A 16,194-nucleotide genomic window follows, 5' to 3' on the forward strand; every position below is an offset into this window, starting at 1 on the left:
CATGTAGAAATTTTTGAAATGGTGTATCTTTGGCTATGTATATTTTCACCAAAAAAAAAAAAAAGGTCCTCCAAGGCCAAGAAGGGAGCATGTTGACATGCTGTGGGATTGTTAACCAATGTCATAAAACAATATGTGTATTGAATGTTTAATGAGAAAATATTTGCTCTGTATACCTTCTCCTAAAGAACAATTAAAAAAAAAAAAATCTTAAAAAAAAAAAAATGGGCAAAGGATATGAACAGGTACTTCGCCAAAGAGGATATTCAGGTGGCTAACAGACACATGAAGAAATACTCACAATCATTAGCCATTAGAGAAATGCAGATCAAAGCTACAATGAGACACAGTCTCACCTCAACAAGGCTAGCATTAATCCAAAAAACGCAAAATAGTAAATGCTGGAGAGGTTGTGGATAGACTGGAACGCTTACCTATACACTGTTGGGTGGAAAGTAAAATGCTACAACCACTTTGGAAATCAACTTGGCACTTCCTTAAAAAGCTAGAAATAGAAGTACCATACAATCCAGCTATCCCACTTCTTGGAATATATCCTAGAGAAATAATTGCCGTCACACGAATAGATATATGCACACCCATGTTCACTGCAGCACTGTTCACAGTAGTAAAAAGATGGAAACAACCTAGATGCCCATCAACAGACGAATGTATAAACAAATTATGGTATATCCACACAATGGAATACTATGCAACGATAAAGAACAATGATGAAGCTGTGAAACATCTTATAATATGGAGGAAGCTGGAGGTCATTATGTTAAGTGAATTTAGTCAGTCACAGAAAGACAAAAATCATATAAGACCACTATTATAAGAAATCAAGAAAAGGTTTAAACAGACAAGAAAACATTCTGTGATGGTTATGAGGGTGGGGAGGGAGGGTGAGGTTATTTACTAACTAGATAGTAGATAAGAATCATCTTAGGTGAAGGGAAGGACAGCACACACTACAGGGGAAGTCAGCACAATTGGACTAAACCAAAGCTAAGAACTTTCCTGAATACAATCAAACACTTTGAGGGACAGAGTAGCATGGGTAAGGGTCTGGGGACCATGCTTTCATGGGACATCTAGGTCAACTGGCATAACAAAGCTTATTAAGAAAATGTCCTGCATCCTACTTTGGTGAGTGGCGTCTAGGGTCTTAAAGCTTGCAAGCCGCCATCTAACATGCATCAATTGTTCCCAATCACCTGGAGTAAAGGAGAATGAAGAACACTAAAGACACAAGGAAAGTACTAGCCCAAGAGACAGAAAGGACCACATAAACCAGAGACTTCATCAGCCTGAGACCAGAACAACTACATGGTACCCGGCTACCACCAATGACCACCCTAACAGGGAACACAACAGAGAGTCCCGGATGGAGCAGGAGAAAGGCAGGGTGCAGAACTTAAATTCTAGTAAGAAGACCAGACTTAATGGTCTGAGAGTGGAGGAACCCTTAAAGCATGGCCCCTGGATTCTCCATCAGCCCAGAACTAAAACAATTTCCAAGGCCAACTCTTCAGAGACGCATTGGACTTGACTGTGGGACATAAAGTGATACTCGTGAGGAGCATGCCCTTAGCTCAAGTAGATACAAGAGACTAAACGGGCAGCTTCTGTCTGGATGTGAGATGGGAAGGCAGAGAGGGTCAGGAACTGGATGAATGGGCATGGGGAATCAGGTTGAAGGGAGGAGTGTGCTGTCACAGTATGGGGAGAGCAATTAGGGTCACATAACAATGTAGGTATAAATTTTTGTATGGGAAAAAATGAAAAAAAGAAAAGCACTAGGGAGGGAGCTGTGATACAAAGAATAATGTCACAAACAGGAAGAATACGACTTCTATATCAAAAAGGTAACCTGAGCCTGCACTCTGACAGAGTGCCTGGTACTACTCAAGGTAGCATAAACAATGAATTAACTCCACTCGATGGGAAAAGAGGAGCCTCTTCAATAAATGGTGCTGGGAAAACTGGATTTACATGTGCAGAAAAACCAAACAGGATCCATGCCTCACGCCATACACAAAAACAAATTCAAAATGGATTAAGGACCGAAATGTGCAAATTAAAAGCATAAAATTCTTAGAAGAACAAGCAGGGGCAACACTGTCAGGCCTAGGTTTTAACAATCGGTTATCAAATATAACAACAAAAGCACAAACAGCAAAAGACAAAATAAATAAATGGGACCTCATAAAAATTAAAATTTTTTATTCATCAAAAGAGTATACCGAAAAAATTAAAAAAGATAAGCAACTGATTGGGAGAGTATCTTCGGAAAGTATATATCCAACAGGAATCTAAAAACTAAAGTATGTATAAAACTTTGACAACTTAACAACAAAAATACAAATAGCCCTATCATAAAATGGCCAAAAGACTTGAATGGACATTTCAGCAAAAAGGACATTCAAATGACCATCAAACACATGAAAAGATGCTCAGCATCATTAGCCATCAGAGAGATGCAAAGCAAAGCCACAAGGAGATAACCATTTCACTCCCACCAGGATGGCTAAGATTAAAAAAACAAATAATAACAAATGTTGGCGAGGATGTGGGGAAATGAGAACCTCTACCCAATTGCTGGTGGGAATGCAAAATGGTACAGCTGTTGTGGAAAACAGCATGGCAGTTCCTCAAAAAAACTAAAAATAGAACTAACATAAGATTCAGCAATTTCACTCCTAGGTATATACCCAAAAAACTTGAAAGCAGAGACTCAAAGAAAGATTTATACACCAATGCTCACTGCAGCACTCTTCACAATAGCCAAAAGGTGGGAACAACCTAAATACCCATCAACAGATGAACGGACAGACAAAATGTGGTACATACATGCAATGGAATACCACTCAGCCAGGAGGAAAAACGAAGTCTTGATACATGCCACAATATGGATGGAGCTGGAAGCCAGTGCGCTGAGTGAAATAAGTCATTCACAAAAGGACAAATATTGTATGATCTTACTTATATAAAAAGGAAGGAAAACGCAAATGTATAGAAACCGAAGTTAATAGTGGATACCAGGGGCAGGAGGGGAAGTGGGGGTTTTAACAGTGATGGAAATATCACGTTGATTAAGGGTAGGGTTGCACAGATGATTATCGTAATTGCTGTCAATATGTTGCACATCTGTAAAAAGTTGAACTGGCAAAAGCTGTGTGATAGATATATTTATAACAACAACAACAACAAAAAAAAAAAGAGTTGCTGTTGAAGCAACTGGTTACGTACAACCAAAAACCTTATGGGATTTGGGTCCTTGGTTTGGAGGTTTAGGGACATGGTTTCATGGGACATCCCGATGAACTGGCCTAATAACGTGTTTAGTGCTTCCGTTCTACCTCCTAGTTCGATGAGCAGTGCCTGGGGTCCTAAAAGCTTGCAAACGGCCATCCAAGACACAATTGGTCTCTATTAGTCTGGAAAAATAGAAGAAGGAGAGTCAGGAATAGGAGGAGGATGTAGAATGTGTGAATAACTGCCTGCATGAACAATTGCCTCCTTTGCCATGAGACCAGAATAACTAGATGGTGCCTGGCTACCATTATTGAACATTTTGATCAAAGATTCCATAGAATAATCCTGATCAACGGGGGAAATGCAGAACAGCATTTCAAATCCTCATGTACTCCAGACTTCCTGGAGCCCTGAAGGTTGGCCAATCCCCTGAAACTACTGCTCTGAGATAATCTTTAAACTTTAAACCAAAAACATCCCCTGAAATCTTCTGAAAACCAAACAACAGCTTAGCTGAACTAGTAAAACATGCCTGCCTTTAGAATTATGTTCTTTTAAGAACTACCTACATGGGATCAGAAAACCCTGGTGGCATAGTGGTTAAGAGCTATGGCTGCTAACCAAAAGGCTGGCAGTTCAAATCCACCAGGTGGCTCCTTGGAAACTCTATGGAGCAGTTCTACTCTGTCTTATATGGTCACTATGAATCGGAATCGACTCGACGGCAACAGGTTTGGTTTTTTGGTATATGGGATAAAACTGATTAAAGTAACTTGAAAGATTAGATAGGAATTTTAGGGAGCAGTGAATTTATGTTAATGGGGGAGGAACAAGTCAGAAAAGGAGAGTGAGAATGGTTACACAATTTGAAAAATATAATTGATGTCACTAAACAGTACATGTAGAAACTGTTAGTTTGTTATCAGGAAGGACCAGTCCCTGGAGAAGGACATCATGTTTGGTAAATCAGAGGGTCAGAGAAAAAGAAGACGACCCTCAAAATCATGGAATAACACAGTGGCTGCAACAATGGACTCAAATATGGCAACGATTATAAAGATGGGGCACAACCGGGCAATGTTTCGTTCCGTTGTATGTGGGGTTGGCAAAAGTTGGAAATCACTCGATGGCACCTAACAACAACAACAAGAAACTGTTAAGAACACACAGATACAAACAATTAAACACCATTTCACCCCCACCAGGATGGCTATTATCAGAAAAAGAGAAAATAACAAGTGCTGGTGAAGACGTGAAATTGGAACACTTAACCATGGCTGGTGGGACTATAAAATGGTGCAGCAGCTGTGGAAAACAGTCTGGCACCTCCACAAAAAGTTAAACATAGAATTACCATATGACTCAACAATTCTACTCCTAGGCAAATACTCAAAAGACTGGAAAGCAGGAACTCAAAAAGATACTTGTACACCAATGTTCACTGCAGCACTATTCACAATAACAGATGAATGCATAAACAAAATGTGGTATATACATACACTGGAATATTATTCAGCCATAAAGAGAAATGAAGTCCTGATACATGCTACAACTTGGATAAATCTGGAAAACATTATGCTAAGTGAAATAAACCAGACACAAAAGGACAAATATTCTATGATCCCATTTATATGAAATATCTAGAAGAGGCAAATGCACAGAGGCCAAAGTTTATTAGTGGTTACTAGGGACGGTTGGGAGAGGGTAAAGGAGAGTTATTACTTAAGGGGCACTGAGTTTCTGTTAAGGGTAACGAAAAAATTTGGAAATGGATAGTGGTGATGGTGGCACAACATGGTGAACGTAATTAATGTCACTGAACTGTACACATAAAAATGGTTAAAATGATAAATTCTTTTCATATACATCTTCTCAAAATAAAAGTTTTTTAAATGTTAAAAAAATAATAATAATGAATTAACAAACTGTATATGCATACTGCACCACAGGCATTGTTAGTTAAAGGGAAATCCTAGAAATCAGGAACCCCAAACAGGGAAAAGAGGATGCTAACTATATAGCTATTCTGGGTAAGTGTTCAATACAATCTAGGCAGCATACTACGTGCACTGCTTTTCCTGCCCTTACTATCACCCAAAGGGGTTGGACCCCTGGCAACAGAGGGGAGGTGGAAAAGAAAGTGAGACTAGGAGTCAAAATATACATTAAAATATAATGAGGTTATTAAAAAAATGAAAGCACTCTATGCAATCACATGGAGTTTTCAGTATTATTGTTTTAAAAATAGAAAATGCTAATGTATAAAGAACTCTTAGAATTCAATAATAAAAAGACAAATAATCCAACTTAAAAATGAGCAATGATTTGAATAGACATTTCTCTAAAGAAGATATAAAAATTAGCACATGGGTCTCTAAAAGTTATAGAAAACTTCAATACCTCAACAACAAAAACACAATACAATTTAAAAATGGGCAAAGGACATGAACAGACACTTCATCAAAGAAGACATTCAGGCAGCTAAGAAATATGAAGAAATGCTCGTGATCATTAGCCATTAGAGACATGTAAATTACACTACTATGAGATACCATCTGTCTTAGGCTGGGTTCTCTAGAGAAGCAAAACCAGTAAAGCATATAAGTATATATAGAGAGATTTTTATCAAGGAAACAGCTCACGCAATTGTAGAAGCTAGAATGTCTCAAGTCCGTGGATCAGGGTAGAGGCTTCTCCCGAGTCACGCAGCCATAGAAGCCGGCGAGCCCAAGATCAGCAGGTCAGAGAGCAGGGCTCCTGCTCACAGGCTGTGAAGGTTCATGAATTCTAAGATCAGCAGGCAAGACCACAAGGTTTCTCCTGATTCACGTAGCTGCAGGGGCTGGCGAACCCAAGATCAGTAGGTCGGAGAGCAGGGCTCCGTCCACAGGCTGTGGAGATCGACGAATTCCAAGTTTGGCAGATAAGCTGACAGCTCAAGTCCCAAGAACCGGAGATGAGATGACAGGAGGCAGCCGCAGGATCCAGCGTGAGCAAAAAGCCAGAACGTCTGCTTATGTTCAGATGAAGGCCACACCCCCAAGGAGACTCCCTTTCATCTAACTGGCTACTCACAGTATAGTCAATCATGGGAGTGATCACATTAAAGCACTGAGAATCACGGCCCAGCCAAGTTGACACACAATCTTAACCATCACACCACCTCACCTAGACAATAATGGCATTAATAAAGAATAATAATAAACGCTGGCGAGATTGGAACTCTTATATATTGGAGTGGGAATGTAAAATGATACAACCACTATGGAGAACGGTACGATGCTTCCTGAAAAAGCTAGAAATAGAAAAACCATATAATCCAGTAATCTCACTCCTAAGAATATACCCTAAAGAAATAAGAGCCGTGAAATGAATAGACACATGCACACCCATGCTCACTGCAGCATTATTCACAATAGTATAAAGATGGAAACAATCTAAGTGCCCATCAACGGATGAATGGATGAACAAACTGTGGTACAAACACACAATGGAATATTATGCTGTAATAAAGAATAACGACGAATCCACGCAACAACTCACTACATGGATGAATTTGGATGACATTATGCTGAGTGAAATAAGTCAATCACAAAAGGACAAATATTGTATGAGACCCCTATTATAAAAAGAAAAGGTTTACACATAAAAAACAAACAAACATTCTTTGATGGTTATCAGGGTTGGGAAGGGGAGAGAGAGAAAATTATGAGCTAGATAGAAAACACGTGTTAATATTGACGAAGGGAAAGGCAATACATAGTATGAATGAAGTCAGCACAACATGATCAAGGCGAAGGAAGACACTGAGAGGAAAGCAGGAATAAAGGACAACAATGGCAATTACTATAACACAGACAATCTTGCAACAACAGTATTAACAAACAATAATTTACAAATGGATACACAGGTAGACAGGTATGCTAAAGAGGTATGGGAGAGTGTAAGGGAACACATCCACCTGCAGATATAGGTGTGGTTGTGGATACTGCTACATACATAATTGTAGGTACTGCATGTATATTAATATAGACAATAGGGGCACCGTCACTGACACTACTTAGACATAACCGAACACCTCACAGGATGAAGTTCCTAGGCTCGAAGGCAAAAGACCATAGACTTGGGGAACATTTATGTCAATTAGCACAACATAATTCATAAAGATAATGTTCTGCATCCTACTGGTGAGTCGGATGAGTAGTGTCTGGGGTCTTAAAAGCTTGTGAGCGGCCATCTAAGATACAACTATTGGTCTCTTCCCATCCAGAGCAAAGAAGAGTGAAAAAAACCAAAGACTCAAGGGAGCAATTAATCCAAAGAACTAACGGACCATATGAACCACAGCCTACACAACCCCAAGACCAGAAGAACTAAATGGTGCCCAGCTACCACTACCAACAGCTCTGACTGGAAGCACAACAGAGGGTTCTGGACAGAGTGGGAGAAAAATGTACAACAAAAAAATCAAATTGACAAAAAAGACCAGACTTACTGGTCTGACAGAGATTGGAGGAACCCGGGACTATTGCCCTAAGACCCTCTTCTGACCTGGAACTGAAGCCATTCCTGGAGACAACCTTTCAGCCAAGCAATAGACAGGTCCATAAAACAAACAATAACATCCAATAACATCAATTATGTGAGATCAGAAAGACAACGTTTGCCAAAAAGCAAAAATGAGAAAGCAGGAAGGGGTAGAAAATCTGAATGAAAGAAGACAGGGAATCCAAGGCAGAAATGAGGAGAATGCTGACACACTGAGGGGAATACAACCAATGTCATGGAACACTTTATGTACAGACTACTGAATGGGAAACTAATTTGCTCTGTAAACTTTTACCTAAAGCACAACAAAAAATTAAAATAAAAAAATAAGCACATGAAAAGAAATTCAACATCATCAGCCTACAGGGAAATGCAAATCAAAACCACAATGAGATACTACTTCGCACCTACTACAATGGCTATAATAAAAATGAACAAGTGTAGGGCAGATGAAAAAACTGGAACCCTCATACACTGCTGGTGATAATATAAAATGATGCAGTGACTTTGGGAAAACAGTCTAGCAGTTACTCAAAAGGTTAAACATAGAATTGCCATATGACTCTGCAATTCCACTCATAGGTATACTATACCCAAGAGAAATGAAAACTTAAGTTCACGCAAAAAATTGTATATGAATGTTCATAGCAGTATTATTTGTAATACCCAAAAAGTGGAAAACAACACAAATGTCCATCAACTGATGAATGGGTAAACAAAATGTGGTATACTCATATAATGGAATATTATTTGGCAATAAAAAGAAGTACTGATACATACTACCACATGAACGAACCTTGAAAACATTATGCTAAGTGAAAGAAGGTAATCACAAAAGGCCACAGAGTGTACAGTTCCATTTATACAAAACATCCAAAATAGGCACTCCATAGAGACAGAAAGTGGGTTACTGTCTGCCTTGGGCTGGGCAGGAAATAGACAGTAACCACTAACACGTACAGGGTTTATTTTTGAGGTGACAAAAATGTTCTAAAAGTTGTGGTGATGGTTATACAACTCAATGAATACGAATATGCTAACCATCATTGAACTGCACACTTTAAATGGGTGAACTGTAATGTATGCAAATTACACCTCAATAAAACTATTATTTAAAAAGTGCTGAACAGTATATATGATATAGTATGCATATATTTTCTTCTTTCTGAAGGATTTATGTATGTGTGTATCTATGTGTGTGCGTACACGTACCTATGTAGATGCTTATATGTGTATAAAACATTTCTAGAAGTATACAATGAAAAACTGTTAACAACAGTTTACCACTAGAAATGGGACTAGCAAGCAGGGAACCAGAAAAAGAGCAAGCTTTTTTCATTTTATGCCTTTCATGGGCTGTCTTATTTTTTGCCACACGCACTACATTTCTAAGAGATATTTGCTTGAGTGTTTGTGTGTGTGCACACATAGAAAAGATATATATGAAGAGATAAAAAGATTAATCCAGCAAATATAGCAAATTGGTAATCATTACTGAAACAAGTTGGTAGATTTTTTGGGTATTTATTTTACAATTCATTCTACTTTTCTGTAGGTTTGCACACTTTTTTGTAGTAAGTTAAAGCAAGTTTAATGACTGAATATTTTATTTGAAATGCAAATGCAATTTCATGTGCTAAAGTAATCTTGTAACTTTGTAAGGGAAAAATAAAATTTACCCCTTTGAATTTCCACTTCTTCCCCTTTGGTTACAGACAAACTGGGAACTTCCTGACGAGCACCAAGCCTTTTGATCCCTAAAATCCTTTTAAGATTCGGCTTCGGCTTGGGAAATATATTTCTTATTCTCAAATTACTGGTCACTTTAGAAGTTGTATTCCTAGAAAAAGAGACATGGGAAGAAAGAGAAATTTATCCATCATGTAAGATTCTCTCTCTCTCTAGCATTAATACAGTCAGTCCAGCACTGATACACTTAATGTGCCACACCGTCTGCAAGCATTAATTTCTTAATGCTAAAATCACAAAGTAGTAACTTTACTAAAGGTCTGGAGCAGGAAAGAGAATCTGGGCCCTGTTTGTAAAACACAGACTATCATTCATATAAAACTATTTCATTACCACTTCAAAGACATACATATTGCTGTAATTTTAACAGGCAAATCCTTAAACTCCGCCAAACCTATTTTAAGGGGCGAGAAATCAAAACTGTCTACATTTATACAAGCATTACTCAAAGGTACTAACTAAACTGATCATTGGTAGAATTATTTTTTACGAGTTGAATACTATAATTTAATTTATTTTTTAGTAAAATTCAAAGAAATAGTAGTTTAATAAAGCAAAATCAACCTGGTTGGTGGAGCATTTTCCTTTACTTTCTCCATTACACCAATTTCTTCTCTAGTACTTTGTTCCTCCAATACAATGTTGTTTTCTTCTACTGATACAGGAGATATACTAATGACAGGTGAAAAAAGCTCCTGACATTCATGAATAATGTTGTACTTTATATTATCTGGGCTAGAAGGAATATGGCTGTTATCCTTTGAATGAACATCAGGAAGTACAACTATTCCTATTGGAGAAAAAAATAGAAAACTAAAATTAATCCAATATAAATATATATCCAAATAAAATAATTTCTTCAACATTTAGTAATTTAAAAATTCTATATACTATTTTAGGGAAGAAAGGCCTGGCGATCTACTTCCCGAAAATAGCCAATGAAAATCCTAAGGATCACAATGGTCTGATCCTGTTGTTCATGGGTTCACCATGAGTAAGGGCTGACTCAACAGCAGCTAACAATAACATTATTTTTTCGATTTATTCTTTTTTGCTCCAAATGTAAATTTATAATTTCATGTTTTATGCTAGGAATTTGACCTGTTGTGAGCTTAAAAATTCTTATAGACTGAAACTTTGTGTTATTGTAAGTAAAAATGAGTTTAATATATTACTTTTGATAACTATGTAATCTCAGATGGATTTAAACATGGGATGTCTTAATTTATAATTTTTTAAAAATTGTATTTTATGTTCTAGAGGTTTGTGACAAGCTTCATACTCAACCACTAGAGGGAACACAGATCATACTTTCCTGATAAATACATGGTTATGGGCCTAAAAGTCTAAGACCTTTTAAAATGAATGGCAAACCACTCACCACCCACCAAAATAATTACCAAGAATACATTTAGCACAATTATCCATTTAATGTACTTAAAGTAAAAGATACTTAGTATAGTAAAGAACATTAGCTAATCTATAAATTATACCTAATATAATAAAAATCCGGGTTGAATTATATCTTTTGGCTCTCTCAAAACTAGCACAACAGTTTAAATTATTTCACTAAGTGACTAACTGTATTGCCCCTTCATACAGCATTTGATTATGTAATTGTGAAGACCATCTAAAGCAAGTTGCCTTTTGCAAAGAAACCTGTATAAAGTGATCAGTGATCAATAAGCTCAGTTAACCAATGATCTTTATGATGATAAAGCTAGAGGATTCACTAGATTAACTATACCATGAATATTATTGTTTTTTTTTCTCTTACAAAACTTTATGCACACACTGCTATGTGACCCTAGCTGCACTCCTCATACTCTGACAATACACTCCTCCTTTCCACCCCAGATTTCCTGTGTCCATTTAACCATCTCCTGTCCCTTTCTGCCTTCTCATCTCACATCCGGACAGGAGCTGCCCATTTAGATTCATGTATCAACTTGAGCTAAGAAGCACACTCTTCATGAGTATCATCTTACGTCCTATAGTCCAGTCTAATCTTTGTCTGAAGAACTGGCTTTGCGAATGGTTTTAGTTTTGGGCTAAAAGAGTCTGGGGGCCATGTCTTCCACGCTCCCTCCAGTCACAGTCAGACCATTAAGTCTGGTCTTTTTACTAGAATTTGAGTTCTGCACCCCACTTTTCTCCTGCTCCATCAGGGACTCTCTGTTGTGTTCCCTGTCAGGGTGGTCATTGGTGGTAGCCTTGCACCATCTAGTTTTTCTGGTCTCAAGCTGATGGAGTCTCTGGTTTATGTGGCCCTTTTGTCTCTTGGGCTAATATTTTCCTGGTGTCTTTGGTGTTTTTCATTCTCCTTTGCTCCAGGTGGGTTGGGACTAATTGACACATCTTAGATGGCTGCTCACTAGCTTTTAAGACTTCAGACACCACTCACCAAAGTGGGATGCACAACATTTTCTTAATAAACTTTGTTATGCCAAATGACCTAGATGTCCCCTATAACCATGGTCCCCAGACACCCACCCTTGCTACTCTGTCCCTCAAAGTGTTTGGTTGTATTCATGAACACAAATTATTCTTAATAAACCAAGTGCACTATCTCAAAATGGTTGCCACTATACCTAAAAGGGCTCAGTAAGTTAGTGGATGGGTAAATGCACACATTGTTATCTTTTCTGGAAGAACAAAGCAATGCCAATTTCAAATGTAAAGGGCAGGTATTCACTTATTCAAATGTAGATATAATTTAAAAGTTTCTTTTCTTGTTAGACTTATCTTTTACTCTTACCATCACCCTGTTCAGTATTGATTTCTGACTGCAACACTAGATCTCCCATTGTCAGTAAAGCTATGGCAGCTTCGGTGCTTCCATCGTTGGTACCTTGTGAGAAAATATACCAGCCTTACAACGTAAGAATGCATCTGGAGATTTAACTGTGCTTACTTAAAAAATATTTTTAGTTCAGGTGTTTATCTTCCAGTACAAGTATAAATATCCTCTACCACTATTCATTCTTTACTAGGGTAATGTTTTGTTCAGGATATATACTACAAATAAAGAATCATCAATTGTTGGCTTTCACTCACTGAAAATGCCTGCCCCCCCTCCCAATTAAATAATACCTTCAAAGAATATAGTATCATCTGTGCAAATGCAGAAAAACGCTCAATTAATACTTCATTAAATGTTTAATACCTGGGTCTAAAGTAACATTCCCAGAATCCAAAATTCCCCTAGAGATAATATATTCAACAGGTATATCTTTTTGTTCAACTACCCAGAATTCTGACTCATTTACTAACTTTTACTGCTCCTGAATTGCTGTGCTAGTGTTCATCAAGCAGTTTTAGTAGTTTCCTTGTTAACAGTTACCTGTTTCATCTTGGGTATGTTCACCTATGGTCATTTCCTAAAAGAGAAAAATATATGTAACATCTAAAGTATTTTTCCAAGGAAATGTTCTATATCTCAAATAGAACATTTCACAGATCTTCCTATACTTTTAACTACAATATTGATAATTATCTTTTTTCTTAATTTATCATTATTCACGAAGTTCACAGACAAGCATAAAAAATTTAAAAGCCAATTTTTTTAAATTTTATTTTCTTGTTCTTAAGAATATACACAGCAAAATATAGACCAATTCAACCATTTCTACATGAACAATTCAGTGACACTGAAATGTGCAACCATTCTCATCCTCCTTTTCTGACATGTTCTTCCCCCATTAACATAAACTCACTGTCCCCTAAGGTTCCTATCTAATCTTTTAAGTTGCTGTTGCCACTTTGATCCAATATAGATCATTCTTAAAAGAGCATAATGCTCAAGGTAGACATTTTTGACCAGTTAAGCTAAACTACTGTTTGGTTTTCGGAACACTTCAGGGAGTATTTTTGGTTTAAGGTTTAAAGATTATCTCAGGGCAATTGTTTCAGGGGTCTCAACCAACTTTCATGGCTCCAGGAAGTCTGGAGTCCATGAGAATTTGAAACTCTGTTCTGCATTTCCCCCCTTTTGATCGGGATTATTCTACGGAATCTTTGATCAAAATGTTCCGTAATAGTAGCCAGGCACCGTCTAGCTCTTCTGGTCTCATGGCAAAGGAGGCAACTGTTCATGGAGGCAATTAGCCACATATTCTATATCCTCCTCCTATTCTAGACTCTCCTCCTTCCTCTGTTCTTCCAGATGAATACAGACCAACTGTTGTGCCTTGGATGGCCACTTGCAAGCTTTTAAGACCCCAGGCTCTGCACATTGAACTAGGAGGTAGAACAGAAGCACTAAACACGTTACTAGACCAGTTAATCAGGATGTCTCATGAAACCATGTCCTTAAACCTCCAAACCAAAGACCCAAATCCCATTAAGGTTTTTGGTTGTACATAAGCAGCTTTAGTAGCTACTCTTTTTTGTTGTAAATATGTCTATCACACAGCTTTTGCCAATTCAACTTTTTACAAGTGTACAACTTATTGACAGCAATTACAATAATCAGCTGTGCAACTCTACCCTTAATAACGGTGATATTTTCATCATTACCTTCCTCTTTTCCCTTCCCACCCCTGGAAACCACTAATAAACTTTAGTTTCTACACATTTGCCTTTTTTTGTCTTTTTATATAAGTGAAGTGATACAATATTTGTCCTTTTGTGAATGACTTATTTCACTCAGCATAATGTCTTCCAACTCCATCGAAATCATAGCATGTATCAAAACTTCATGTGTCCTACTGGCTGAGTGGTATTCCACTGTATGTATGTACCACATTGTATTTATCTGCTCATCTGTTGGTGGACATTTAGGTTGTTTCCATCTTTTGGCTACTGTAAATTTTGCTGTAATGCACACTGGTGTACAAGTTCTCTGTTTGAGCTTCTGCTTTCAAGTCTTTTGGCTAAATACCTAGGAGTGGAATAGCTGGGTCATATGGTAGTTCTATTTTTAGTTTTTTGAGGAAATGCCACAGTCTTTTCACAACGGCTGTACCAATTTGCATTCCCACCAGCAATGGGTAAGTTTTCTAATTTCCTCACATCCTCACCAACATTTGTTATTTTCTGGTTTTTTTTTTTTCAATCTTAGACATCCTAGTGTGAATGAAATGGTATCTCACTGTGGCTTTGACTTGCATCTCTCTAATGGCTAATGATGCTGAGCATCCTTTCCTGTGTTTCATGGCCATGTGAATGTCCTCTTTGGTGAAACGTCTATTCAAGTCCTTTGGGCATTTTACGATTGGATTATTTGTCTTTTTGTTGTTAAGTTGTCAAAGTTTTATATATATTTTGGTTATTAGATTCTTGTTGGATGCATGGTTTCCAAAGATATTCTCCCAGTCGGTAGCTTGTCTTTGTACTTTCTTGGTAGTCTTTCAGGTTTTTTTTCAGTAGTGTTTTCTGCTTTGATGATCAAAAGTTTTTAATTTTAATGATGTCTCATTTATTTATTTTGTGTTTTGCTGTTCGTGTTTTTGTTACTATATTAGATAATCCATTGTTAAGAGCTATGCCTCACAGCATTACCCCTGGATTTACCTCTAAGAATTTCATAGTTTTAGTTTGCACATTTAGGTCCTTAATCCATTCTGAATTTGTTGTGTATGGTGTAAAAGCTAAATTATTTTGTCTTGTCTCTTGATCTTTATTTTCCTTATCCTTGTATTATATGCAAATTTTAACTCTGATCACATTGCTATATACATCTACCATTCTTATTTATGAGTGTGAAGCTCATAATCCTTTAACTCTAGTCATATCTGTTGTCAGTTTTTATGCAAAGGACACTAAGATCTGAAGAGCATCCTAAACTTTTACACTGCTAGGGTCCTGGTGGTGTAGTGGTTAACAGCTTAGCTACTAACCACAAAAAGGTTGATAGTTTGAATCCACCAGCCGCTCCTTGGAAACCCTGTGGGGCAGTTCTACTCTGTCCTATAGGGTTGCTATCAGTTGGAATCAACTCAACGGTAATGCATTTGGTTTGGTTTGGTTTGGTTTTTTTAAATGGTCTCAAACTAAAATGAATTATACTAAATTAAAAAGTTACAGAATCTTGGAGGCGGGGCCAAGATGGCGGAGTAGTCAGATGCTTCCAGTGGACCCTCTTACAACAAAGACGTGAAAAAACAAGTGATTCGATTATATATGGCAATCAGGGAGCCCTGAACATCAAAGGCAGACCTGACGGAGCGGCAGGGGGAGGGAGAGATGGTTCAGAAGCAGTGAGGAGTTGCCAGACCTGACCCGGCGAGAGCCTGAGCCCCTCAGGCCTGAGCAGCTCGTGGTTGAGCGGTGAGGCAGGCAAGGGGCGGTGCTCGGGAGACGTGTTTTCCACACTGGGAAACACCCAACGCAAGAGAGTCTACACGGCCACCCAGAACCAATGAGAAGCAGCCCTCATTGGCAAAAGCTAACTACTTGCGAACAGCTTACAACATGGATCAAAAACACCCCCTACAGAAACCAGCACAACTTGTACAAGGAAAGGTCATGGAAGCTCCATAGACACATCCAAACTCCCTGAGGGACTGAACTGCTGGGTGGACGGCTGTGGGGACCATGGTCTCAGGGAACATCTAGCTCAACTGGCATAACACAGTTTATAAAGACAATGTTCTACATTCTACCTTGGTGAGTAGCGTCTGGGGTCTTAAAAGCCTG

The 16,194-nt window shown here is 38.0% G+C and overlaps 1 protein-coding gene across 10 annotated transcripts in view; it reads right to left on the reverse strand.

Annotated features, from left to right (window-relative positions):
- BDP1 (B double prime 1, subunit of RNA polymerase III transcription initiation factor IIIB) overlaps positions 1 to 16,194 on the reverse strand; it is a 127,321-nt gene that overhangs the window by 29,582 nt on the left and 81,545 nt on the right. For 9 of the 10 annotated variants that reach the window (XR_002823746.1, XM_023729537.1, XM_023729545.1 and 6 more), the window contains 4 exons: positions 12,899 to 12,935; positions 12,314 to 12,406; positions 10,120 to 10,345; positions 9,486 to 9,646 (listed from right to left, as the gene is read on the reverse strand). Coding sequence is in view for 9 of the 10 variants with exons in the window: in XM_023729537.1 (XP_023585305.1) it covers positions 9,486 to 9,646; positions 10,120 to 10,345; positions 12,314 to 12,406; positions 12,899 to 12,935 (517 nt within the window). In the remaining variant the exon portion in view is untranslated. The remainder of the gene's footprint in view (positions 1 to 9,485; positions 9,647 to 10,119; positions 10,346 to 12,313; positions 12,407 to 12,898; positions 12,936 to 16,194) is intronic. The other variant, XM_023729538.1, reaches the window with a different exon arrangement.

Source organism: Trichechus manatus, unplaced genomic scaffold (assembly GCF_000243295.1).
Source record: "Trichechus manatus latirostris isolate Lorelei unplaced genomic scaffold, TriManLat1.0 scaffold00029, whole genome shotgun sequence".
NCBI classification, from domain to species: Eukaryota; Metazoa; Chordata; class Mammalia; order Sirenia; family Trichechidae; genus Trichechus; species Trichechus manatus.